Source organism: Siphateles boraxobius, unplaced genomic scaffold (assembly GCF_051911475.1).
Source record: "Siphateles boraxobius isolate OS27281-9 unplaced genomic scaffold, OSU_SipBor_1 56, whole genome shotgun sequence".
Lineage (NCBI taxonomy): Eukaryota > Metazoa > Chordata > Actinopteri > Cypriniformes > Leuciscidae > Siphateles > Siphateles boraxobius.
In genome coordinates this window covers 5903722-5927757 of record NW_027509182.1, presented here as the reverse complement: position 1 = coordinate 5927757, position 24036 = coordinate 5903722, and the positions used below count along the sequence as shown (strand labels likewise).

At 38.1% G+C, this 24036-nt stretch overlaps 1 protein-coding gene across 7 annotated transcripts in view; it reads right to left on the bottom strand.

The window, feature by feature from the left end:
- The window catches only part of clip2 (CAP-GLY domain containing linker protein 2), a 56589-nt gene that overhangs the window by 27999 nt on the left and 4554 nt on the right, over nt 1–24036 (bottom strand). For all 7 annotated transcript variants that reach the window (XR_013195657.1, XR_013195658.1, XM_077206546.1 and 4 more), the window contains exon 3: nt 13524–14038. Coding sequence is in view for 5 of the 7 variants with exons in the window: in XM_077206546.1 (XP_077062661.1) it covers nt 13524–14038 (515 nt within the window). In the remaining 2 variants the exon portion in view is untranslated. The remainder of the gene's footprint in view (nt 1–13523; nt 14039–24036) is intronic.

Here is a 24036-nt window from a genome sequence, read left to right as displayed (position 1 = left end):
TGCAGATCCACGATCAGTCGGCATAAGCCTCAACTTGGCAGTGGCTTGATCCACCTTACAGTTCTTTTGACGGACTGTCTGAACTGACTAAGACATTCAGAAGTCTGCTCAATAACACCAATGTGAAGAACCCCTCTACTTCATGCTACAAATATAACACTATGACTGTCAATATACTACAGTAATAAAAGTCTAGTTTACCCAAGTTTTATCCGTCAAAAAAGGACATCTTCCAGGTCTTTTCAAGAATTTCAATAGCTAGCTAATCTCAGAAGGGGTGTAGGAGAGATAGCAAATTAATGGGAGTTTGAATTTTTAACTTTTTTCGTGCAAATGTTTTATTTTTAAGTTGCAAGCCAGTACAAGCATTTTTTTTTATCATATTCACAAAACTTTCATGGCTCCCAAAATATTTGTTTGTACGAATATGTGACCATACATTATGTCAATAGAAAGAACAGAGCATCTGCTTTATAAAAAAACACACAAAATGATTCAAGCTATATTCAACACTTGAATGTAGGGAAGTTAAATAATAGTAATAATAACATTGAGCATAAAGCTGAAAAGAAAATAGCGTTTTTGTCGGTCTTCACTTTAAAAAAAAATCTGTTAAATATGCGGTATAAAATTGACAGCTGTTTACCAGATTTTTGTGGTTTACCGTAAATAAATATAATAGGAACATTTTAGGTTTTTCCAGAAGCTGAGAAATTAAATACTAACATGTAGAAGGTGCACTGTGCAAAAAACTTTGTCATTCACACAAACACTAAATACCATCATGGTAACACATAACAATAAAAAAAATGCAACAAACAAATTTAATAACATTAGTAAGCGCTGTCCTATAAATGACAGAACATCTTGTCAATGTCGGGAAAAGAGTAAATGTAAGAAGAGGCGTAGCCATTTGCTTCAGGTGTAGTTCACTTCCACTTTGTTATTCATCAAGTTATTTATCTCCAAAGAATCAGAAGTCTCGCACAGTATAAGAAAATAGTCTGGAATCACTTACTGGCAGAGGAAGTACTACATTTATTGAACTTCGCAACCATTAAAAAAAATCGTTCTATATAATATGCATGCAATTCAGACATACTACATTCGCATTGTCACATGATTACGCCGTCAGTTGTGGCGCTTACCCATCATTTCATGATGTAAAGTGTCAATCAAAAGTGCATATGGAATCTCAGCTGTAGTAGTAGGTTATCCGGGTACTTTTCACATATTGTTTTTCGAATAATGTGTATTCAGACATACTACTCCTTTGAAGTACTATTTTTTTTTTGTATAGAAAGGAAAGTAGGCATATTTGGGCGTAGGGTAAAGAAAAGTGAAAAAAGAAAGACTGAAAAAGAAAGCCAAAACATTAGATTGTAAGAAAGGGGTTGGGTTTATGTGAACAAAATAAGTGGAAGTCATCATAGTTGGGTAAACTTCAATAGTGGTGAATAGAAGATGACAGAAAATATCATTTTTGTTTTTGTATTTGCATTTGCTATAAAAGCAAAAGAAAAAAATCCATGATAACCCTTCCACAACTTTCCAAGAGAGAAGAAAAAATATCAAGAGATTAATTACAGCAGAAGAGAGAAAGATGTGAAATTCCCCATCACTCCCTCAGCAGCTGTATTAAAAACACCCTCGCAGCATCGTTAATTTGTTTTTTTGTAATTTACTGGCAAGGTAATATAACACAAAGTATAGCAAAATAAATCTATATAAACTTTTTTTAAAATTAAATTATTAAAAAGATTTGCGATGTTGACAACTGTGGAAACGCGCCATCGCAGTCAGAAAATGGTCCATTAGAGAAGTCCGGTATCCATTGAGCACAGGTAGCAACAAATCTTTTGTTCCATATTTGGTCTTTGTATTAAGATGCATTTTGGTCGACCGGATCACAAGTAGACGAGGGAGACACACCCGTTTACACCTGGTGTTTTAATCTCTGTCTTTTGTCCACTGATTTCTGATTTCTTTGAGGGGTGGGTCTAAGAGGGGGTCAATTAATTTGTTCTTTCAAATCTTTCAATCTAATGGACAATATAAGCTTGCGCAACTTACATATGAAAACACCTGGAGATGATGGAAAAACATATGGAGAGTATCAGCTTTCGTTTCTGCTCTGACAGCCGCAAGATCACGCCGAACGCTGAGAGTGTGTGTTAAAAATCAGGAATGGCGAGAGAACATTGTGCTTGGTTCGTCTGCAAACCAAACTTGGGTCTCCAGCTGACAAAGTTTAAATCCCGTCTGGCTAGTGTGCATCCCATAATGTTTACGCATTGGGTCAGTACAGTAGGCAGAGAGTAGATGGTCTTTTGTGGCTGTTTAAACACATTCGACCACATGAGAGTCTACATTATAAAAGCAATCCGTTTGAATGCATTTTCGACTACCTCTGGAAGCAGTCTAAAGTGGAAAAGCTCAAAAGACCCCGTTAACACCTGTATTTACTGTCGTCCACTGTGATCCAATCGACCAAAAGGCACCTTAATACCAGGAGTAAACAGGGCCATTGTGACATTTACATGCAAGCAAAAGGGTTTTTGAATAGAAAATGTAGGGCGTGTACTTGGCTCAATTCACTGGGAGTTGACTGAAAAATCCAGCATACGTGACCAGAGAGAACTCTGCTGTTTCACCAGAAGATTGAGTTTTCTAAATTGAGACATTTTGATTACATTATGGGATAAAACAAAACAACATACAGTGATGAATCGTACACAATAAGATCTATAACATAACAATAAGATCTATAAATTAAGATAAGGTGAATTTTCATTACATATCAACTTGAAGGCATTTTAGGTTATTATACAGAGCGACTAAAAGTGCTTTAGCTTCAAATAAGAGATTGTCTGGACTAGGGATGTGCACAAATTTTCGAATATTCGATCTGTAATTATTATTCGAAAAATAAAATGCTATTCGAATTTTTTTCCACAGTTATAATTAAATGCACTAAGTGACGCTATGGAGCGTGTTTAACAAGTGGATTGTATTTGATCACATAATGTCGTCGTCTACCTCGCAAAGTTTGGAATTACTTAGATGAAAATTATATTACAAAATGGAATTACTTTTAATCAATTATTAACGAAACTGAGTTATCATAATATCACCACCACAATGAGATTGAGAAATCACATGAAATCCAAACACCAGTCGACTGAGGAAGCAGCTGTCCATCACTGCATTCACAACAGCAGGTAAGCGCAGCTGTACCCCGAGGGAATCGTGATCCGAGATGATATCTTCTGGTTCTGGTAGCAAAATGATTTTGAGACATATGCTTCCTTAAGTTTCGTTCAGGGAGACAGGTTTAAGAACAGAAAACGCAAAGTGCTGTTAATAACTTCACTTTGCCCACGGTGTCTTTGCAACTTCTGTCAGTGTGGCGCGTTTCTTCACTCGAGCATGTGGACATTATTGTTTTTCTCAACATGAACGTGAAACAATATAAATACAATAACGCTGACTGATGCTGCTGATAATGCTGCATGTAGGTTCTGTACGATTACTGCGGTCTACTTTATTAGCGTTTTTTTTCCGTTCGCGCTGCTTGAGCTTAAATGCTTTTGTTCTTTATATTTTTTTTTTACACATATTGTTCACTGTTTTCAACTAAAAGAAAACCTTAAGATGGTTAGCTTGTTGTGTATATTGCCTAATGCAATGCCTAAACTTAAAAAATAACGTCTCTCTCGTTAAACGACATTTAAATAAACGAATATTCGATTTTTATTAACCCGAATATTCAAATACAATATTTTTGAAAAATGCCCATCCCTAGTCTGGACCAAAAGATGCTATCTACCAGGAAAAGTACTTCCTGTCCAGATAAAAATAAGTGCTCACTAGTAGAGCTGGATGATTAATCGAAAAATAATCGAAACCGAAATTCAGAGCCTAGAACCGACGTAATTTTACCATGTCGGTTATTTCCGCCCACTGTGTGTTAATGTACTTTCGACTTAAAACATATTACCGCGTGTGTAGTCAAGTAACTCCGCCCCGTCCAGTCTGCGACATTGAAGCAACATGAGCCCCTTTCACACAGCGCGTTGATCCCAGGAAATTGCCAGAACAAACACCTTATGTGAACGCAAACACGACCCGGGATTGATGCCAGGTTGGGGACATAGTAACATTGCCGTGTTTAGTCCCGGAACGCGCGCTGTGTGAACAAAAGCCATAATCAATGCAGTGTCGTAATGATGGCGCTAAGCCGGGATAGTTCGCCAGCGTGAAACGGTTCGTAATGCGCTAGCTTATGATCGAATCAGAGAAAAAACTGCACAAGCGTGGCTTCTCGAGAGAAATCGCAGCTCATAAGCAAATTATAGACGCCGCTGGGACATGTCACGTGTCTTTGCGGGTTGTGCGTGTCTGTGTGAACGCACTCTGTTGATTCCGGAAAATCACTGGCAGTGTGAATGAAGCAAAGTCAAACGAACCCGGGTCAAATCCCGGGCCACTTTATCCATGTATTTTCCGGAATCTCTGTGTGAAAGGGAACTCAAACACTGAGTCAACTCAGCAACAGGAGCCGCTTGTACCAAAGAAACACGCGAAAATAGAGAGAGACTGACAAACGCCCAGCAACAAGTGCCTCCACTCCACAAAGCAGGTTTCGATAACACAAGCATTTACAAATGCTACACAATATGAAAAGGATTAGTTTTTTTAGTTTTATACAAGTTATATTTTACTTTTAAGATGGCAATATTTACAATAATTTATTTTGTTTACCAAAAGAACTATTTTCTAAATTTTTAGGAAACTTTCTTTTTATATTAAAACTTAATTAATTTTTTATAAGACGTTTTTATTTCAAGCATTGTATGCTTTGTTTGATTCAATTGTTTGAAATATTTAATAAGTAAGCATTAAAAGCTATCTGTGTGTTTCCTTATTTTAGAATCACAAAGATAGGATTATGCATTCTTTCATTAAAAAAAATAACCGTGAATATTTACAGTATAAGCCTTGCCAGTGACACATGAGAAATAATTTATTTTAAATACTCGTTCAATAATCGTAATCGAGGTAACTTGTTCGATTAATCGCGATTATGATTTTAGCCAAAATCGTCCAGCCCTACTCACTAGTAAAATGAACCCTATTGCAGATCCAAAAATCTGTATAACTGCAAATAAAAAGGATTATTTTTGCATTGCTTTTTTTGGGGGGTAAAGGCCGTTTGGTGTGGTTTGCGAGTTACGAGGTGAAAGTGTTACAAGGCAATGTCAAGGTGGTCGATTGAGTCATGGTCCTAGGCTCTGGCTCACAAATTGCTGATACATGAGCATCGTTTTTACACATGTGCATTTGTAAGTCTTTTGAGAGCAAACAATGGAAAAGCACTGACTTTGAGAGGTCCTTCATGCACTAAAGCACAGTCATGGTAATAAGATACCAGTTGTAGGGTGGAACAACAGGGGACTGACATCTTTCTAAAGCAGTTCAGTTATATTGTACACTGGGATACTAAACAGATATGAGTGTATTAAAATTATATTTAAAATCTAACAAGCTAAATATTTTTTGTACACAATTCTAAAGATTTATCCAGCAGGATACATAGTGTTCAACAACACTAATATACTAGATTAAATTCATCATATGTTCAATAAACAGTATCTTAGTGGATGTTTGATGGCTACAGTCAATAACTTCGACTTCGCTCAGCTCAACAAAATGCAGTTACAGTAAATTAGCCCCAGTGGGACTGTTATAATTTATGTACAAATTTGAACGGAGATAAATCATTTTTTGAAATAGCAGCAACAACAGTAGCAAGGCTTGATGCCATTTCTAACAGCTATATCCACAAATGGCTTGGGCTTCCATGATGCAGCATTGTTTGGAAGAAATACTCTTCAGCTCCCACAAAAGAGCATTTCATTTGAGGCTGGTACTCAAGCTTAGACAATCAAGTGAACATTTTTACCGAAATGCTGGTGTCAAGGTTTCAGACCAGCAGGAAGTAGATGACAGACGATTGCGTCGACAACGCTATCGCCAACCTGCAGCACCAAGAGATTGTTGGAAGAACCCAGCAGGGAAGACAGGGCCTTGGCTGGGGTGAGGCACGCAATTTCTGGTCAAAAGCATCTATAAAGGAGGGGAAAAGGCTAGTGAGCTACGATCGTGAAGATCGACAGAGGCCAGGCCAGGATTTTATTTGATGTTTTGTTTCAGTTTTATGTGGCAGCAGTCGTCCGTGAGGGACTGCTGCCTTTACATTCATTTTGTTTATTTATTTATTAAAATCTGTTGAAATGTTCGCCGGTTCCCGCCTCCTTCCCATTACATCGAACATTGCTACACACACATATCAGATCAAACAGCGTTGATGTGGAAACCAGGACAACCTTAAAAGCTTTCACCCAACTTGGAAAAGGCAAAGCGAATTACAAACTCTATTAACATTTATTTCCAAATCACTTCCATTTGTTTAATTAATTAAATATATTGGAAGTAAATTCATTATGGATCATTACAAATACTTTGTTTTAAAAGTAGGCAACCAATTAGTCACACAGTGAGAAAAAATAAAATCTGTATAGAAAAAAAAAGATGAATCGATAATCATTTTATCATCGCAGCCCTCTGAATCATAAATCGAATCGTGAGGTGCCTAGAGATTCCCACCCATAAGTGATTACAGAAGTGACAAGATTGGAAGAGGAAAGACTTCTTGTGAAATCTGTCGGTCAAGGTCGACAAGGCCAGTGGACAAAGTGGGCCGACAATCTGCCAAGGTCAGTTGGAGCGACCTTTGGAGAAATCCCCAAGACGGGTTAAGTTTTATTAATCGAGCCACTTATGATACACATCCTAGCCTAGTCAACTTGGCACGGTGGTTTGGGGCTGAAGAAATCTGCGGCCTGTGTGATGCGGCTCAGGGAACCCTCCATCACGTTCTGTGTGGGTGCAAAACTGCTTTGGCTCAGGGCCGCTACAGGTGGCGCCATGACCAGGTGCTAAGGAAGTTGGCAGAATGCACTGATAGAGCACGGGCATTGGCAAACAAGAGGCTCCAGAGCCTTAAGAGTTAGTCAGTCTAATTTGTAAGAGCAGGACAGGTAGTGCAGAACTGCACTACTAAGCGCAAAGCATCAATCCTGGTTAGTGGCAGGGACTGGGCATTACGAGCAGACCTGAACAGGAGGCTGCAGTTCCCCGCTTCTATCGCGCAAACCTCATTTAGACCGTACCTTGTGTTGTGGTCAAAGACGAGAAATTGGGTGGTGCTAGTGGAACTGACACTGCCCTGGGAGGAAGCAGTACAGGAGGCATACGAGTAGAAAAAGTCACGGTATGCGACCGAAAGATTTTGCCGAAGAGGCGGAGAAAGGAAGCTTTTGGCTATGGCTGGGGAGGAATGACAAGAGCTGAGGTGCTGAGAAGCCTCAAGGCATAAGGACCTGAGATCTAAATCCAGCTTCAGGGAGACGTCCCTGTCCGCTGCCCCAACACCCTGAGATGTTCTGGGAATAAAAGGGTGAAACATCGGTAAAGGGTGGCTCCCAGCTGATAACCCTGTGGCTAGCAATTTGGCACCGGCGGAGGTGCATCGGGCAATAATGCCCAGCAGGTTTACCATCAACCTGTTTCTAATCAAAATAAACAAAAAATAAACATTGAAATCAAATTTAAATCTGTTCATTTTAATAAAAATCAGCCTCTGAGAAATAAAAGTATGAAACTGATGTGTGTCTGTGACTCTGTGTCTAAGTGGGGATCCTCCCTGATGCGTTCACCACTGAACAAACCAATCAGGTGTCAGTCGGGATTGAAGCAGGCAGGCAAATAGATAGCTAAGATCAATGGCTGATGGTTTATGGAGCAGTAATCCCATCTGATTAAGAATATTGACTGCCTGAAAAGCTTTAGGACTATGCTATACTAAATGGAAAGCAATTTGAACCCTAGCCAATCAACTGTATACTCAAGCAGACAGCTATTGGGCAGCATCTGTTACCTAACATAAGGAATTTAACACAAGGGAAGCCACATATTAGTCGTTCACAGCCAGATATGAACAATAGTTTGCATTATACACAACATTTAGGGACAGGCAAATCTGAAATTGACAATAGCATACTAAAATGCACCTGCAAGCAAATAAAAGTGTTTAAAAAAAATTGTACTGTAGCTCTGTTCGCAAAAGTTTGTACAGAACATCACCAGGATGGAGCATTTCAACAGCTACAGCAGTCCAGTATTCGGTCTCATTGTACCCTATACAATTCTGAATCACTGAATGAATGAATATATATATATATATATATATATATATACATTTTTTTTTAAGTCTTCCCCAACAAAAGGCATTTAATCAGATTTTCCATAAACTGTAAGAGCATGTTAGCCATTTACAGGCTTCAGCATTCATGTCAGTGGTTTCATGAGGCGGGATCGAACAAAGATTTGCAAGATAGACAACAAAAATGCAACACACACAGGAAACAAGATTAATCCTATGGCAGTGCATTACGCATCAGCAGATTCAGCACACAATTTGAACTTTTACACATTAAAACTCACTGGATTGGAAAGAGTCTGTTGACCAGTGGAAGACAGGGGACTTCTGAAAACAGATGCTGAGATTACGGAGTTGGATTTGACTCGTTTTAAAAATTGAATTTGAATGTATTGTAAAATTTTTATTGCTTTTCAATTATTATTGTACTTTTATTTTCATTAATTGATCCTTATACAACCTTATAGTGGAATGGGGCTGGAGCCTATCCCAGTTTCTTATTGTACTTTAGACAATGGTTTTCTTTTGGTTATGTTTTTTTTTCTTTTATGCACAGCATTCATAGTTGTACAAAATTATAAATTCTTTTGACTCTCACATGCTTTTCAAAACCTTATCCTCTCTTCTCAACCCTCCTTCTCCATCAACCTTAACAGCTGACGATTTTGGCACATTCTTCATAGATAAAACCACCATCAGTGTCCAATTTACCAATCCACAAACTAACACACACTTTTTACCAGCAAACGCACACATTCTACCCTCCTTCTCTCTACTTTCAGAGGCAGAAGTCTCTAAACTCCTCCTTTCCAATTGCCCTACCACCTGTCCGCTTGATTCTATCCCCACTAATCTACTTCAAGCCATTTCTTCCTCAGTTGTACCCGCACTCACGCACATCATAAACACCTCTCTTCACACTGGTCCCTTTCCCACAGCTTTTAAGCAGGCTCGGGTAACCCCACTGCTTAAGAAACCCACTCTAAATTCAGCACATCTGAAAAATTACAGACTGGTATCCCATCTTCCATTTGTCGCGAAAAGACTTGAACGAGTTCTTTTCAACAAGATCTCTTCCTTTCTTACACAGAACAACCTCTTGGACAACAATCAGTCTGGTTTCAAAAGCGGACACTCAACTGAGACTGCCCTGCTCTCAGTAATTGAAGCTTCCAAATCCTTAGTTCTCATCCTGTTGGATCTGTCTGCTGCCTTTGACACAGTTAACCACCAGATCCTCCTGTCAATCCTAAAGAAGGGCATCTCGGGAACTGCACTCCAATGGTTCAAGTCTTACCTCTCAGGTAGGTCCTTTAGGGTGTCGTGGAGGGGTGTGGCATCTAAGACCCAACATCTAGCTACCGGGGTGTCACAGGGCTCAGTGCTTGTACCACTCCTCTTCTCCATCTACATGACATCACTAGGATCTGTGATTCAGAAACATGGCTTTTCCTATCACTGCTACGCTGATAACACACAACTCTACCTCAAACACCTCTCCTCACAAAAATGCACTGGTTGCCAGTTGCCGCTCGCATTAAATTCAAGTCACTGACGTTTGCCTACAGAACAACCACTGGCACTGCCCCCTTTTACCTAAACTCATTACTTCAGACTTATGTGCCATCCAGAAACTTGAACTCTGCAAGCGAATGTCGTCTTGTGGTACCATCTCAAAGAGGCACAAAATCTCTTTCTCAGACCTTTACCATGACCGTAAAACCTTACTATGCCTAACTCAACCAGAGCTGCTGAGTCCGTAGCCACTTTCAAGAAACTGCTGAAGATGCATCTTTTCTGGCAGCACTTGAACCAGTAATACTAACACTTTCTCTTCTATTCTATTTTTATTTATAAAAAAAAAAAAAAAAAAAAAAAGGGACTGCGTTAGATTATACTGAGAGGGATCATAGCACTTACATATTGTCATCCTACTGTTAGTTTAACTGCTTCTATTGTTCTCATTTGTAAGTAAAAGCATCTGCTAAATGAATTAATGTAAATGTAACTTCAGAGCCCGTCACAATGAACCGAAACTCAGTAAAAATTTTCCTTTCGTTTTGTTAATCTGTAATTATTTAAGTGAAATATATTTCACATAAAGGCCTATATATTAGTTTTAAATATTCAAAACACACAACAAGCTGCATGTTCAGAGCCCTAATTGCTGCTACATTTTAAATTTGAAAGTAAAATGCTTACATTTGGCATTTATATGGAAATATGTTGGGCCTGTAATCTTTTGTTTTTGAAAAGTGTTTTACATTTCATTCATATTTTATATTTCTGCATTTTTAATCAAACATTTGGCCAGAAGTTCTAAATAAAGGGAGAAAAATAATCACATATGAATGAGTTCACATACATTTTTGAGTATATATCCTACTTTAAAATGTAGAAAATAGTCCATTCCGTGTGGTCAATTAGTTATATATATATATATATATATATAAACTATGAATTGAATGAATTACAAAGTACTTTACCGTGATATATATCGTTATCGGGATATGAGATGACTTATAACCTTATATGAGATTTTGGTCAAATCGCCCAGCCCTAGTACGCACTGTTTCTGAACTCCCTGAAACGCCTTGATTGTAGTCTTGAGTTGTCTTCCAGGAACGTACATGTCACAATATTTCTCATTTAAATAATTCCCACCCCAAGGCATGTATACAAAACAAAAACGGACAAGGCCTGTTTGAGTTGTGTTAATAGTGTGTTGAAACTCGCGGTCATGGTAAGCAGAATAACATTTCCGAAACACGCTAGAAGCGGTTGACCAAAATCACAACACACTGGTCCAGCTAACCAGTCAAAGAGAGCACATTGCACTTCATAGAGACAGAAACTACACAGTGTTACTGACACTGTTAAAATGTAAAATATGTGAAAAAATAATGTGTTTTTTGAACATTCAAGCATGAACATTTATTTTAGTAGACCCCAAAAACAAAACAAAGACATAAAAAAAAGTTTTTAATCATTTAGTCAGAGATGTGTTCTACTGAACATGGCTGTGGTTGCAAATATAGAACAGTTCAATAAACAAGTTAATATCAAGAAAGTCAGTTAGCATTTTGATTTATGCCCTCCTCGAAGAATGAAACCACTCTGCTTCACTTACATACTCTGGAACACTGCTAAGTGATACAAACTACATACTAAATAGCACTCAGCCAATCAAATCTTTGGATCGGAACTATTATATTATGAAAATGTTATCAGAAATGAACAGCAGACATATAGACAGAGCACTTAGACTCTCTACTCTTCCCTTTCATGGGAAGTCAGTTTTACTTAGCGGCCATATTTGCCACGCCTTTGGGCCGCTATTTAGGGTATGCTGCCAAACTCGTAACATACTTTAAATCGTAAACAAAATCTGACATCAACAGTCCCATAAATGTTGTTTCTTGTGGTCAAATATTTCAGGTTGGTCCAGCCAATGCGCATGAGCAGTTCCAAGCAAAAACTTTGGAAAAAAACTAAGTACAATGCAAAATATGGCAGAATAAGCCCCGCCTTCTAAATAAAAGAGTCAATCATCAATTGGTCATTTTGTCACTACAGCTGACATTAGATGCTCCGGTGTGCACTTAGGACTGCACATGACCATTGCCTGGACCAACCAGAAATGTAATCTTTTTTAACGTTTTCTTAGCCTAAAGTCACTTTCCGAATGGAGCTTATACACTGAACAGGAAACGATTGATTGGCTTTAGCTAATTCACACAAACACGATTGGTGGCGCTGACCGAGAAAACATTTTTCCTTATGCATGCATCTCGTTGGATTTACTATTTGGCTTTAACCTCTGCTCAACATACAACACTAAATTAAGATAAAGTTTGGTACTACACAGAAACATTTATCAAGTGCAATCTTAGGTGGATTTTGATTAAATATGGGCAGACGTACATTATTTGCAGTATTTTATAATAAACTGAACGCTACACCTGATTAGCATTTCTCATTCTTTATTGTAATAAAAATACCCAGAGCTGCATGAAAAACACATACAGAACATATATCATCGTAAATCATATATTTATATGGCTTCATCTGTAAAAAAAATTCTCTCAGTTGTTTATGTGCTGAACCGCCCTGAATTGACAGCTCTAGAGCAAATGAGCTCTCTAACTTTGTCCGCTGTTTCACGCTCTTTCAGATTGCATAACGCAGTGGAGAATGAACAGAAATGATAATCTGTATAAAGAACATGTAAGAATAAATCTGTTCTCAGACAACCATGATAATACTCAACATCCATTCTCTTCTCTCGTCCAGAACACTTTTCTTCTGTTTACACAGGTTTTCAAAACAGCGCCACCACTCTCACACTTTTGTGCAACAGCAGCAGCTTGGATAAGCTCAAATCTAATTAGACGGCTCGTTTCATCGCGGGGTGATGGGGAAAAAATAGACACACTGGTCGAAAAAAGCTTGCGTTGTCACGCTGCAATTGACTGGTGTGAATAGCTCCATAGGGATCTATTATTTTGATTCAAGAGCGTCATCTCGACGTACATTTGCACTGTTTAATCACGCTCAGCGTGAAAGGGCCTCAAGAAACAACATTTATGGGACAGTTTATGTAATTGTGCTGATTTGAAATATGTTATTTAAATGAAAGTGTGGCAAACACTTTTTTCAGATTTCAGAATTTCCCCATTTAAGTAGATGGGACTTGGTCTTGGATGCATGAAATAGCTGCACGGAGGCGTTGCAAATATGGCTGCCAACTGCCGAGTGAACTGACTTTACCTAAAAGGGATTTTGGCGTGGGCCTCAGTTTCTGATGGCATCTGCAGTGATGTGATGACTTTACCAAATGGTGATTGGTTCTGTGCAATCACAATAGCGATATTTCAGCAAAATTGTGCAGGCATTGTCAATAGTGTAGCGGTGTTTGAAGCACAGCTCACCCAACACAGAATTCACTTTCAAACCAAGCAGCTTTCTGGTCATCACGGCGAATTCACCTGACAGACTTGAACGCAAGCAAAAATCGTTTTTACCTTCGCGCATTCCTATCGCACAAAACTCCAGAGCACACGAATTTCAATTGAAATGACAATTTCGCCAGCAAATTTTTAACCAAGTAATGGTAAATATGGCCGAACCTTCATTCCACCATACTGCGCGTTGCACTTTCTCCTATTCATAGAAATAAGTGATCCGTCTTGGTTTATATAGACTTTAATTATACTCACTGAACAAATTCAACACTCACCAGCACTCGATCTCCGACCTTAAGGTCCTTCTCTCCTCCTTTCTTTACAGATCCACTGTCCGACATGTTGGATCCTGACTCATTGCCGGTTTTGACTGAGCTGTTGAGCATGCCTTCTCTGAGCGGCATGACCACACGCTGACCGGATACTCCCGCACCACCCTGCAGTTGTGTGTTCTGCTGCTCGTCACCCCCATCCCCAGCGGGTTGCCGCATGAGCTTGGAAGGCCTGGTGAAGATGCCCTGCAAAGCCTGGCACTCAAAGTAACGCACTCCATTGACAGAGCCGTCATTTTTTCCAACCAGGTCATTCAGCACCACTCCAGCCCACTGTCCTGGGGAAAACTGGGTCTCTCCAAGATAGGCGATGACTCCTAGCTTGACTCCATTCACCCAGACACGTTCCCCGACCACAAAGTCCCCGGCCACCTCGTCACCCACCTCAGAGGCTTTGGAGCTGGACTTGTCTGAGGCGTTGCTGCTGGGGGTGGGAGTCATCTGCTTGTAGGGGCAACCTGTGGATAAATAACAGAAAAAGAAGGAATATTCCACGTTCAATAAAACAAAGCTTCAATCAACATAATCAGTGGCACACTGTCAGTTGCCAAAGAACTGCCTCTGAGTTTGTTCATTTTATTTGTTAAAACAAAAAACATTTTTGTGTACAATAATGGACTTACACTGGAGGTCTAAGGAGCGCGATACTCTGTGTTGCTCAAACTTTTTAAAGTATCTCTATTCTTTCTGCCATACAAAAAATGGGTCTTATTTGAGATGTAAAGTTGTCTAAACCCTCCCTTAGTGGCAGGACTGCTGCAGTAGGTGGATGACCTTGTAATTATGCGATACCACGGATCATTTACAAAATATGCAAGTTTACACTGCGATAAAAAGTACATTTCTTTTGTCCTTGTGTATCATGTTTTTGTATCTCCATTTTGTTTAGGGCTGTAATGTCCCAGTCGATACGTTCTGGTTCGACTAAAATTCTTATTGGTCGATTTTTTGCGCGTTCATTTTATCAGCTTTGCCGCGCTCATTTCATCAGGGGGAAAGCAATAACTGCTAATGGGGGTGTTTTCAGAGTACCCCTGTTTCACAGGTAACAGTCTGTCTTCAGAACACCCCCTTGTTTTCACCTTTTTTGGATTAGCCCAACCCACTGGAGAAGAGAGACAGATAAGTAGGCTATAGAAGGTTTGATGTTGAATATTATTTATTTAATTGTGAGAGCATTTAATAGTCAGTCTTCTTCTATTATGTCAACAACAAAGATATCGACAGTATTTTGTTAAAATTGATAACGGGAAAAAGGTAGAATGCAAAGTTTGCAAGCAACAGTTTGCCTTCCACAGCTCGATGACAAACATGACATTATAAAAGCGGTAAGCTAACTTGTCTGCGTTAGCTGCCATATCTGTTTTGAGTAGGCTATAATGAACATATCGGAATTGGCGTATCAGTTATGCACTATTTAGTTTCTGCTCTTGATCTGGTTTGTTTATTCATTTCAAAATGTTTTTTATTCCTGTGATGCAAAGCTGAATTTTCAGTATCATTACTTCAGTCTTCAGTGTCATGATCCTTCAGAAAAAATATGCTGATTTGAAGTTTTCATTCACAGTTTCACATTCTTTCAGGGAAAGAATGTGAATTTTGAACAGTAATGTATGAATAACAATTAGTGCTGTGGTACAATAAAAGTAAAAAACTGGGGTACAATAAAAGTACCATGGTATTAACATTTGTACCATAATACTGTTTGTCACAACATATTTTTTGTAAGGGAGCCGAAAGATTTAAATCTCTGCCCTATAATATTCAGTGAAAATCTTAAAAAAAAAAAAAAAATCAATTTCACAATACATTTACTTATGTTATGTGACATTTCAGAAGGAACAAGGATTTTTACTTAGGACAGTAAGTTGACGTTATTGACTGGAAGCTGGAGATAGATAAGTCCACGATAAATATATGAAAGTAACCTGAGGGATATCGAAAAACATCCATTTTGAGATTTTACAGCATTTTCAGTATTTCACAACATATGTTGTCAACACTTGTTACACGGCTCATTTAGTGCATTGGCATCAAATGAGTAGTTTCATCCTTTCGCTCATGTCTGGATGTCACTGCAGACTTCACGCGAGGCTGAGCAGCACACTAATTTATGAACGAATCTGGGTCAGTGGGATTTGCAGTGAAATAGTTTATGAACATGAGTATCTTTGCACATGTGCCGCTTTTGACACATGCCACTTACCCGATACCGCTTGAAGGATCCAGTGATGATGAGTGAGCAACGGCTCATTTAGCATGTGTTCAGTCGGTCTTTCATACCTCAGTGTATGTGTGTTGGGTGGTATTGGTGCTGGGGGAGGGGGATAATGACCGCTTTTGTCTCAATTGCTCCAACATGTTGTTTGACTCATAAACATGGTGGTTAAAGATCTCCGATATGAGGCTCATCAGTCAAAAAGCATCCTGATTTAATTTGCTATTGCTCTCCTCAGAGCTGACAGACTGTCTACGTCGAGAATTTTGGAAGTTATTCAAATAGTATTGAGGTCAGCAGTTTACCACACAGAGGCAGACGTGTAAACGTCAGCTGTAATGGAAATATATAAACAAATCTTTTTTGGCAGAAAACAGGCTAGAATACAAAAACTAGTGGTCAGTGGCAGCTAAACTGTATTTGCTTAATCCACAAGAACCAGCATCATTGGTTCTCACGGGTCAAGCAAGCATGTTTAAGCATCCATTTACCATAATTGATGTGCTCTATTTGTACTGATGATCTGTTTCTATGTGAATAAAAGCTTAAATTAAATGTTCATCATATACAGTGATTTGTCTCTTCAGAAGTTTTGATTCAAATGGATTACTTTAACTGTTTGTTAACTTTTTCTATTGGAAATCACTTTCAGTCAAGGGACAGCAATCTCAGAGGTTAGCGTCACTGCGGGTCAGGCAAAACGAGGAGAAGAGGCACTATTATTATAAACAAAACAAAGAAGATAATTGACAAGAATAACCACAAAGAAGATCATGGGAGAAATACAAGTGGTAGCATAAACAACACAAGTCAAAGAACGGAACAAAGTGAGGGCTACACAAGGCAAACTAATGATGAAAACATGGAGCAGGTGTTTGTTAATCAATGAACCAATGAGTAACCATAACTACCAATGAAAACATACTTAAAAGCCATGACAACAAAGGAAACACAAGAAACAACGAAAAACAAACCAAAAGTCAATTGGTGCGCCCGAAATCGCATACTGTCTGAGCTGAGTAGGTACTACATTTGAATTTAAAATTATTGCATGACCGTTAAAAAAAATACTTTCTATATAGTGTGAATATGGGTAATATGAATGAAATTCGGATTACATCCGCCATGTTGTTACGGTCACGTGACCTACCAGGGCCAGTTGCATCGCTTCACTGTAATTCATAAATCCTCTCCCAAGACCTCATTTGATAGTAAAGTGTCCAATGATGAATGCACACTTCAGAATCTTGGCAGAAGTAATAGGTCATCCGGGGACTTTTCGCCTACAAACTACTCTTTGAGCGTACTGTTTGCACACTATAGTAGGGAAGTATTCGATTTCCGACACAACGCATACATGAAAATAAAACAGAGACCAAAACTGAACTTAATTGAAAAAGTTTTTAAAACTGAAAAAGTAATTTTTGACAAAAATATTGGATATTTGGATAAACTATCTTTTTTAGAAGTTTAGAATGACATGACAGATCATAACAATTTGAGGGTAATATTTATTATAACACTTATTATAATGGGTTTTTGTGAACAATATTACTGTAACAATATAAAAATATATTACACATTTTGCGTAAATATTTTACACAATTTATATTATACATTTAATGTTATGTGCGATTAATCTCTACTAATTGCAGGGAAAAAATGTGTGATGAATTAGTTTTTTTTTTTTTTATCAATTGACAGCACTAATATTAAACTCTCCTGAGGGGTAATTAGATGTAACAAAATTATCACCTTTTATTGGAGAATTAAACAACATTTTATCAAACTTTGATAATTGCCTTAATCTTTTAAACAACTGAGAAGATAATGATTAAACTAAATTTCATAATCATTTGTCAAGTTTATTATATATATTACATCCGCATATGAGAGTCAAATTGGATGACTGAAGGGATCAGTCATTTAACAATTCATGTATTGCCAAAATGTTTAAAAATAATCCATTAAAATATGTCAGTCAAAACCAATACATGATGAATGATGCAAAAATCTTCACTTAGATTTTTTTTTTTAGCATGCATTGTGAAGTATTTCAGTTCCCAGATCATTTTGATTTAATTTTAGCGAGTGAATAAAGCTGGCAAATCTTCTGCTCAGACAAGGTTCTCTAACTCGAAGGAGTGTTTTTCCCACCGGACAATGCTCCATGTCACACAACTAGATCAAGACTGTCATGGCCAGCCCAAACTCTAGACTAAACCCCAATTAAAACCTCTGGAATGTGATCAAGACGAAGATGGAAGGTCACAAGCCATTAAAGAAAACCGAGCTGTTTGAATTTTTGCGCCAGTGGCCAGATCCATAAACTGCTTAGACTAGTCTTAAAAGTTGTCTTTTTTCCCCAACTTTTTAAAGCCAGTTACATAAAAAGGTAGATCGGCTTAATATGAATTGTAAAAGTAAGACTAATTACCTCTTGTTGGTCAGACACAGTCTTAACATAATGGTTACGTTTTTGCAACTGGCCACAGGAGTGGCGTAAAGTCACCCAAAATCAATGTGAAAGACAGTTAGCATGCCAAAAAGCATGAAAGCTGTGATTGGATTAAAGGCTCTAAATGAAATTTGGAAGAAATGTTGTCAGTAGTTTATAGAATGAAACAAAAATGCATATAACACATACATATAAATAGTAAATCCAGAGAAACTGCTCCATTTGCAGTGGTCTCTTATTTTTTTACAGAGCTGTATTTACTTTTTTTTTTCAAGCGCTGCTCCATTGTTTCACTAGCTGATGACACATTACATTCCAAATGTCCATTACACATTAGAGCAGCAGTAAAGCACACTCAGCGCAGTGCAGTGAAACACAAGCGGAAAGAGTCTGTCTGTGCATGTGCCGGGACTCAAAATAGGAGCACACGAGCGCTACGCTATGTTAGGGAAAACTAGGCCCATTCAGGAAGTCCCGGCCCTTTGCGGGGCTTGAGCAGAAGCTCTGGTGCATTGCTTGCCCATGTGGCTGCGTTACTACGGTAACAGTAGATCAGTGAGGGAGGGGGGGGGGGGGGGGGTGATACAGGAAGAAGAGAAGAACACAAGCCTCACTTCACCATTGTGCCTGCACTCCTCCTCCCACCATCTCAATCCCACCATTCAGCATCACAAGCTAGCTAACACAATGACCCCAGCTCAGCCTTTAACCACCCCGTGCACACACACACACACACACACACACACACACTTCTTTCTCAGAAGCTTTTTTACCCCTTTACCACCAAAGCATTTTGAGAGCCGGTTCGGAGCCGGTGCCTACTCGCGAACCAGTTCTTTGTGTTTCGACAGCCAAAGAACCGGTTCTCGGCCAGGAAAACTGGTTCCAAAGCGGCACCAACTCTTTGCTGCACTAGAACCGTTCTTTTACCACGTCATGCTTACGTCGGGGGCTGGGGGCGGGTTTAGATGTATTCTAAACATCTTTTCTGACCATAACATAGGATCGCAAAGCCAGGAGAAACATTTGCAGAAACACAATGTAGTCCGCCATTGTAATTGTTATGCTTGAAGTTGGCGCAAGCGTTTCTAGTTTTTTTATTGAAAACATTATGTAAGCAAAGAAGAAAACAGTCATAATATAGAACAAATAAATGGAAAGAAAAAAAGACACAAGACAGGGGTACATAACTAATCAGAAAAGATTACATATCAAAGGAAAAGGTTAAAAGACTTACATATTTCAATTGTTTTTAAAGCCTTTTTGGTTTCACAAGTTAGAGATAATCCTAAAGTAATGTTGTAGGTTTGCAAGCGTTTCTATCTAAGAAGTATGGCAACGTACACAGTGACGTAACAACGTCGTTCGCTGGACGCTCTAGTCAGTGGAAAAACAAACAGGTTCTGAGAAGGTTCGCAAGTTGAACCAACTCCGAACCAACTTTGAACCAGCACCAGTTCCGAACCAGTTCTTTTTTGGTGGAAAAGGGGTATTTGTGGTGTCTTGATAACTCCTCCACCTCTAAGACTCCCTATTTTTCTCAGTTCAAAATGGAAATGTATCTCCTGATAACAACAAACTTGGATTCATAATGTGTATAACTTTTTATATAGGCCTTTTTTCTTATCCCTTTTTAATATTCAAGTACAAATTTAATTAAAGGCACACTATGCAAGAATTGTACCTTAATATCACAGCTTCAAAGTCATTTCGGTGGTAAACAAACTCATAGTAGGGCGAATCATCCTGGTAGTAAAGCTTGGGGGGGACGCCACTGGAAAAACCAGCAATGCAAGTTTAAGAGGAGCAACCCCGACAAATCTCGCGAGAATCACGACATGCTTTACGGCAAAGACCTCACACACATCAACAACAACATAAGAAGCACGAAGACACTTGCGCGCATTTCAGACGTGATACTCGATGATGAAAAAAGCAAAGAAAATGCGGTCGGAAGAGACTAGGTGAAGGAAAAGATAATCTGATCGTGTGAGGAACCGGACAAGAGTCCCACTCGGTCAGGCTTTCACTGTTAAAGTTGATTCCTGCGATTATCATGAGAACGGTTGTCAATATCTCAGATAATTATCAGGAAATAAATAAGCCTACACGCAATTTGCCAACTATTGCAATAATCATGTCTAACGACATCATAACGGACATTGTTACGAAATAATGCGACGTACATGTAACTTTATTGATGTCATCTGGCATTTTGTAATGTTTACATTACACTCAAAGACACAAATGAAATTATACAGTAGACCTAGGCTACAGGCTATTTAGGCTACTTGTAATTTAGCAGCAATCATGTAAAAACGTTATAAGCCATCAAACGCGGTAGGCTACTTTATTATTATAAAGTGCAGAGACTCTGCGTGAGTGGTATTTACGACAGTAACGTTAAATACAAGTACTCAACAGCGACTCTAGGGTTCGCTGTTTGACAAAAAAATGGAATTCCTGCATAGTTTGCCTTTAAGGGCAATTTAAATGTAATTTATAGGTTGATTCCCCGAAAAAAAGCATAACATTGCTCTGCTTATACTTGAGCATCCTGACCAGCCAAACCCAGCAACATTGGCCCAAGCAATGGTTTGACTTTAGGGCGGGACTATTTGTTTGATTGACCAATGATATCAATGAAAATCTCATGGAAGAGGTCGAACTGAAGGATTAACTCTAGCTATACAATAATTGTTTTTCTTGTTCTATCAATTTCATCCCTGAGTTTCCTCATCGCACTGAAAATGTCCATTTACAAATGCATCGTATTGGCGGAGGAATGTGGACAAGGAAAAATGTCTACACAAGATGCAATTTCGGCACATTGCTTCTCTGATTCTCATCTGTTAAGTCAAGCTTGTAACACGAGAAGAAAGTGCAGAATTGGCAAGTTTGCTTTCATATCATATCTAAAATAAAATATGGCAAGAAAAAGCTTACTTTATGCTGCTAACTTTACTCAAACAATTCAGGGAGTAGCATCCCGAAATTCAATCTTGTTTATACAAGCCTCAATTCCCCCTCAAATGATGAGATGGCTCTGGAAGATAGTATGTTGGAAAAGATCAGTCGAAATTAGATCATTTTGTCCAAATTGACCTTTTTCTGGCGAACTGATGAAGATGTGCGAGTCCCTGACTTGCTAATTTTGGTTGTGGCCAGCCAATCAGATTGGAAGCCATTAGCCATTTCAGTCTGTATCATCCATTAGACAACGTGTAAATGATCCAGTGGTGGTCCATCTGAGGCTGAGAGAAACAGAGAAACTACACTAAGAAAATAGAATAAAGAACTATGTGGCCCCATTTTAAAGCAAAACTGCTGACCAAAGCATTCATAAAGATTTAATACAAAATGATTTGGCCTAAAAACATTTTTAAAGCTACTGACGTGACGTCTTGTGTCTGAATCAATATGCTCATTTCGAGCATATTGAAATCTTCAGGGAAACTATAGTTTGGGGAGTGTACAGAGCCACAGTCTATGGGCGGATGACACATTTTACATGACCAGAAAGTCATATATGGATTTAATAAAATAAAAAAATAAAAAATTTAAACAAAAACATTTAAAGGATGTTTACATTGTTAATCGGTTAATGCATTAGTATGGTTTACAAAATTAGCGCTCAATTTTGAACTTAACAGTTCCAAATGTGGTGAGAAATTATTTGTTTTTAATTTATTTTTAGATGTTGTACATTGACCAATGTAAGTATGTTTTTGGATACCATTTTTTAAATAATTTGTCTCAGTTTGAGAATATTGATGCGACAATGTTATTTGCTATGACAGTCAAAATAATGATAAACTGTTTCTGGTTGTAAAACACTGCAAAACTCTTAATCCACAATGAAGGAAATGATTTTACCTACAGATAAAAGACTTTAATTTCAATCAATTAGCCTAAAATGCCACAAAATCATTTAAAGAGACTACATTTCTTTCCTATGTTGATGAATTTCCTATTGAAACTGGAAGGATGGATGGAGAATATTGAAAGCCTTTACTGTTTTAAATAGCAATTACATCACATCCAGCATCTATTGATTTGCTACTTGATGTTGGTCGCAGATGGGAAGGACATTCTCAAACTAGAAGGCATTTGATTGGACGAAAATCTTTGTAGTGCAACATGAGTCATCAATATTTAGAGTCTGTTTCCAGGAAGAAAAAAACTGCACATTTTAACTGTGAACTTATTCTAAAAGTGAATATGTCAATGTTTAATAGTATACTGGATGACCTCAAATGTTCAGCTTAATTCAAAAAGACTATTGAATAAAAAAAACATGTCATCTGTAATACATGCAATAAATGAACTGTCAAACGGTATGCCATTTTAGGGTGTAGCCTAGAATATTTTTATATACTTAACTATTAATTAACAGTTGTTAGCAGTAGCACCATAAAATACTTTCATTTTAGAATTTGTTTTGTTAAATTTTATGCTGAAAAATCAACCAACCATGTGGTGTTTAATAATCTATTCTGTCACTGTGAAATGGGACTTTTTGCTATTTAGCAGCTGCTACTCATTTATAATAATGAAAGTGCATGTTACTCAGGACCTTTCATTCATGTCATCCACAATATTGAAATAAGTCAAGGTAAGTGATAATGGATTCAAGTTAAACACACACAGCTCATACAAAGCTATAAAGATGGTCAAAGATTGCATGAAAGTGTTTTTATGAAACATCACTAAAAAAGTATTAGCTGAAATACTTTGAAGTGCATTCTTGGAGTCACATTTTTGTCACAAGCACACACTCTTCTTCATGCAGTTAAGATAAAAACGCGGATATAGAAAGAGTTTAGCATAAAATGGCTTTTTAAACTTGTCTTTAGGAATCACATGTGTGATGACTTCTTTATTTGAGCAGTAGTACAACTCCTGATTTTCACTGCACTTCCTGTATGTGTGTGTGTGTTTTACGAACAAAGCATTCCAGTCTGGCTGACACACAAACTAATGTAAATAACATGGTCTGGTCTCGTCGTGGCTGGATGTGAGGTCGGCCACATCACTGAGGCAGGGATTAGCTCACTGTGATTTATGTAACTAATGTCTGTGTCACCAGTGTCAGGGCTTGTCATCTGATTCGAAAGATAATTAAGCACATTAATCACCATAAACCAAAATTCAGATCAAACTGTCAAGAATTAAAGTGATCTACACCCATTGATCTTCTCAAATGGTCTACCGTTTCAACAGGCATACATGAATACAACAGAACAAAAAATGTATATGAAATAAACAGTGCTTTTAAGGTAGGCCTAACAGTAGTTTTCAGGTACATAAATAAAGTGATCAAATGTAAAAATATATTCTTGATTGTATAAATTAAATATAAATTAATCCTTATTAAAGTTACAAAAGTTATTGGTTCAGGTTAAAGGAACATGCCACCGTTTTTTGAAACAGGGGTTATTCACCGTCTGCCCTAGATTTAGATAGGTGGGCAAACAAATTTTTGTCGCAGTGCATGCATTGTCTTAGTCTGGCAGCGCCGCCGCTAGCTCAGCTTAGCGTAATGAATGGAATCCTTTGTTGCCGGATAGCATGTCGTAAGTAAAAGTGATAAAAAAATAATAATAAATAAAAACGAATTACTTCTTGTGGCCTGTGTATTCAAAATGAGTAAAAATAGTAATGCAGATTAAGACTAGGCGATTTCCTAGGCGGATATTGACTTGGGACTATATTGGGGTGAAGCATAGACGAAGCACGGGTACTTGGGGGCAGAAATATCACGCAACACCTGAAATCCC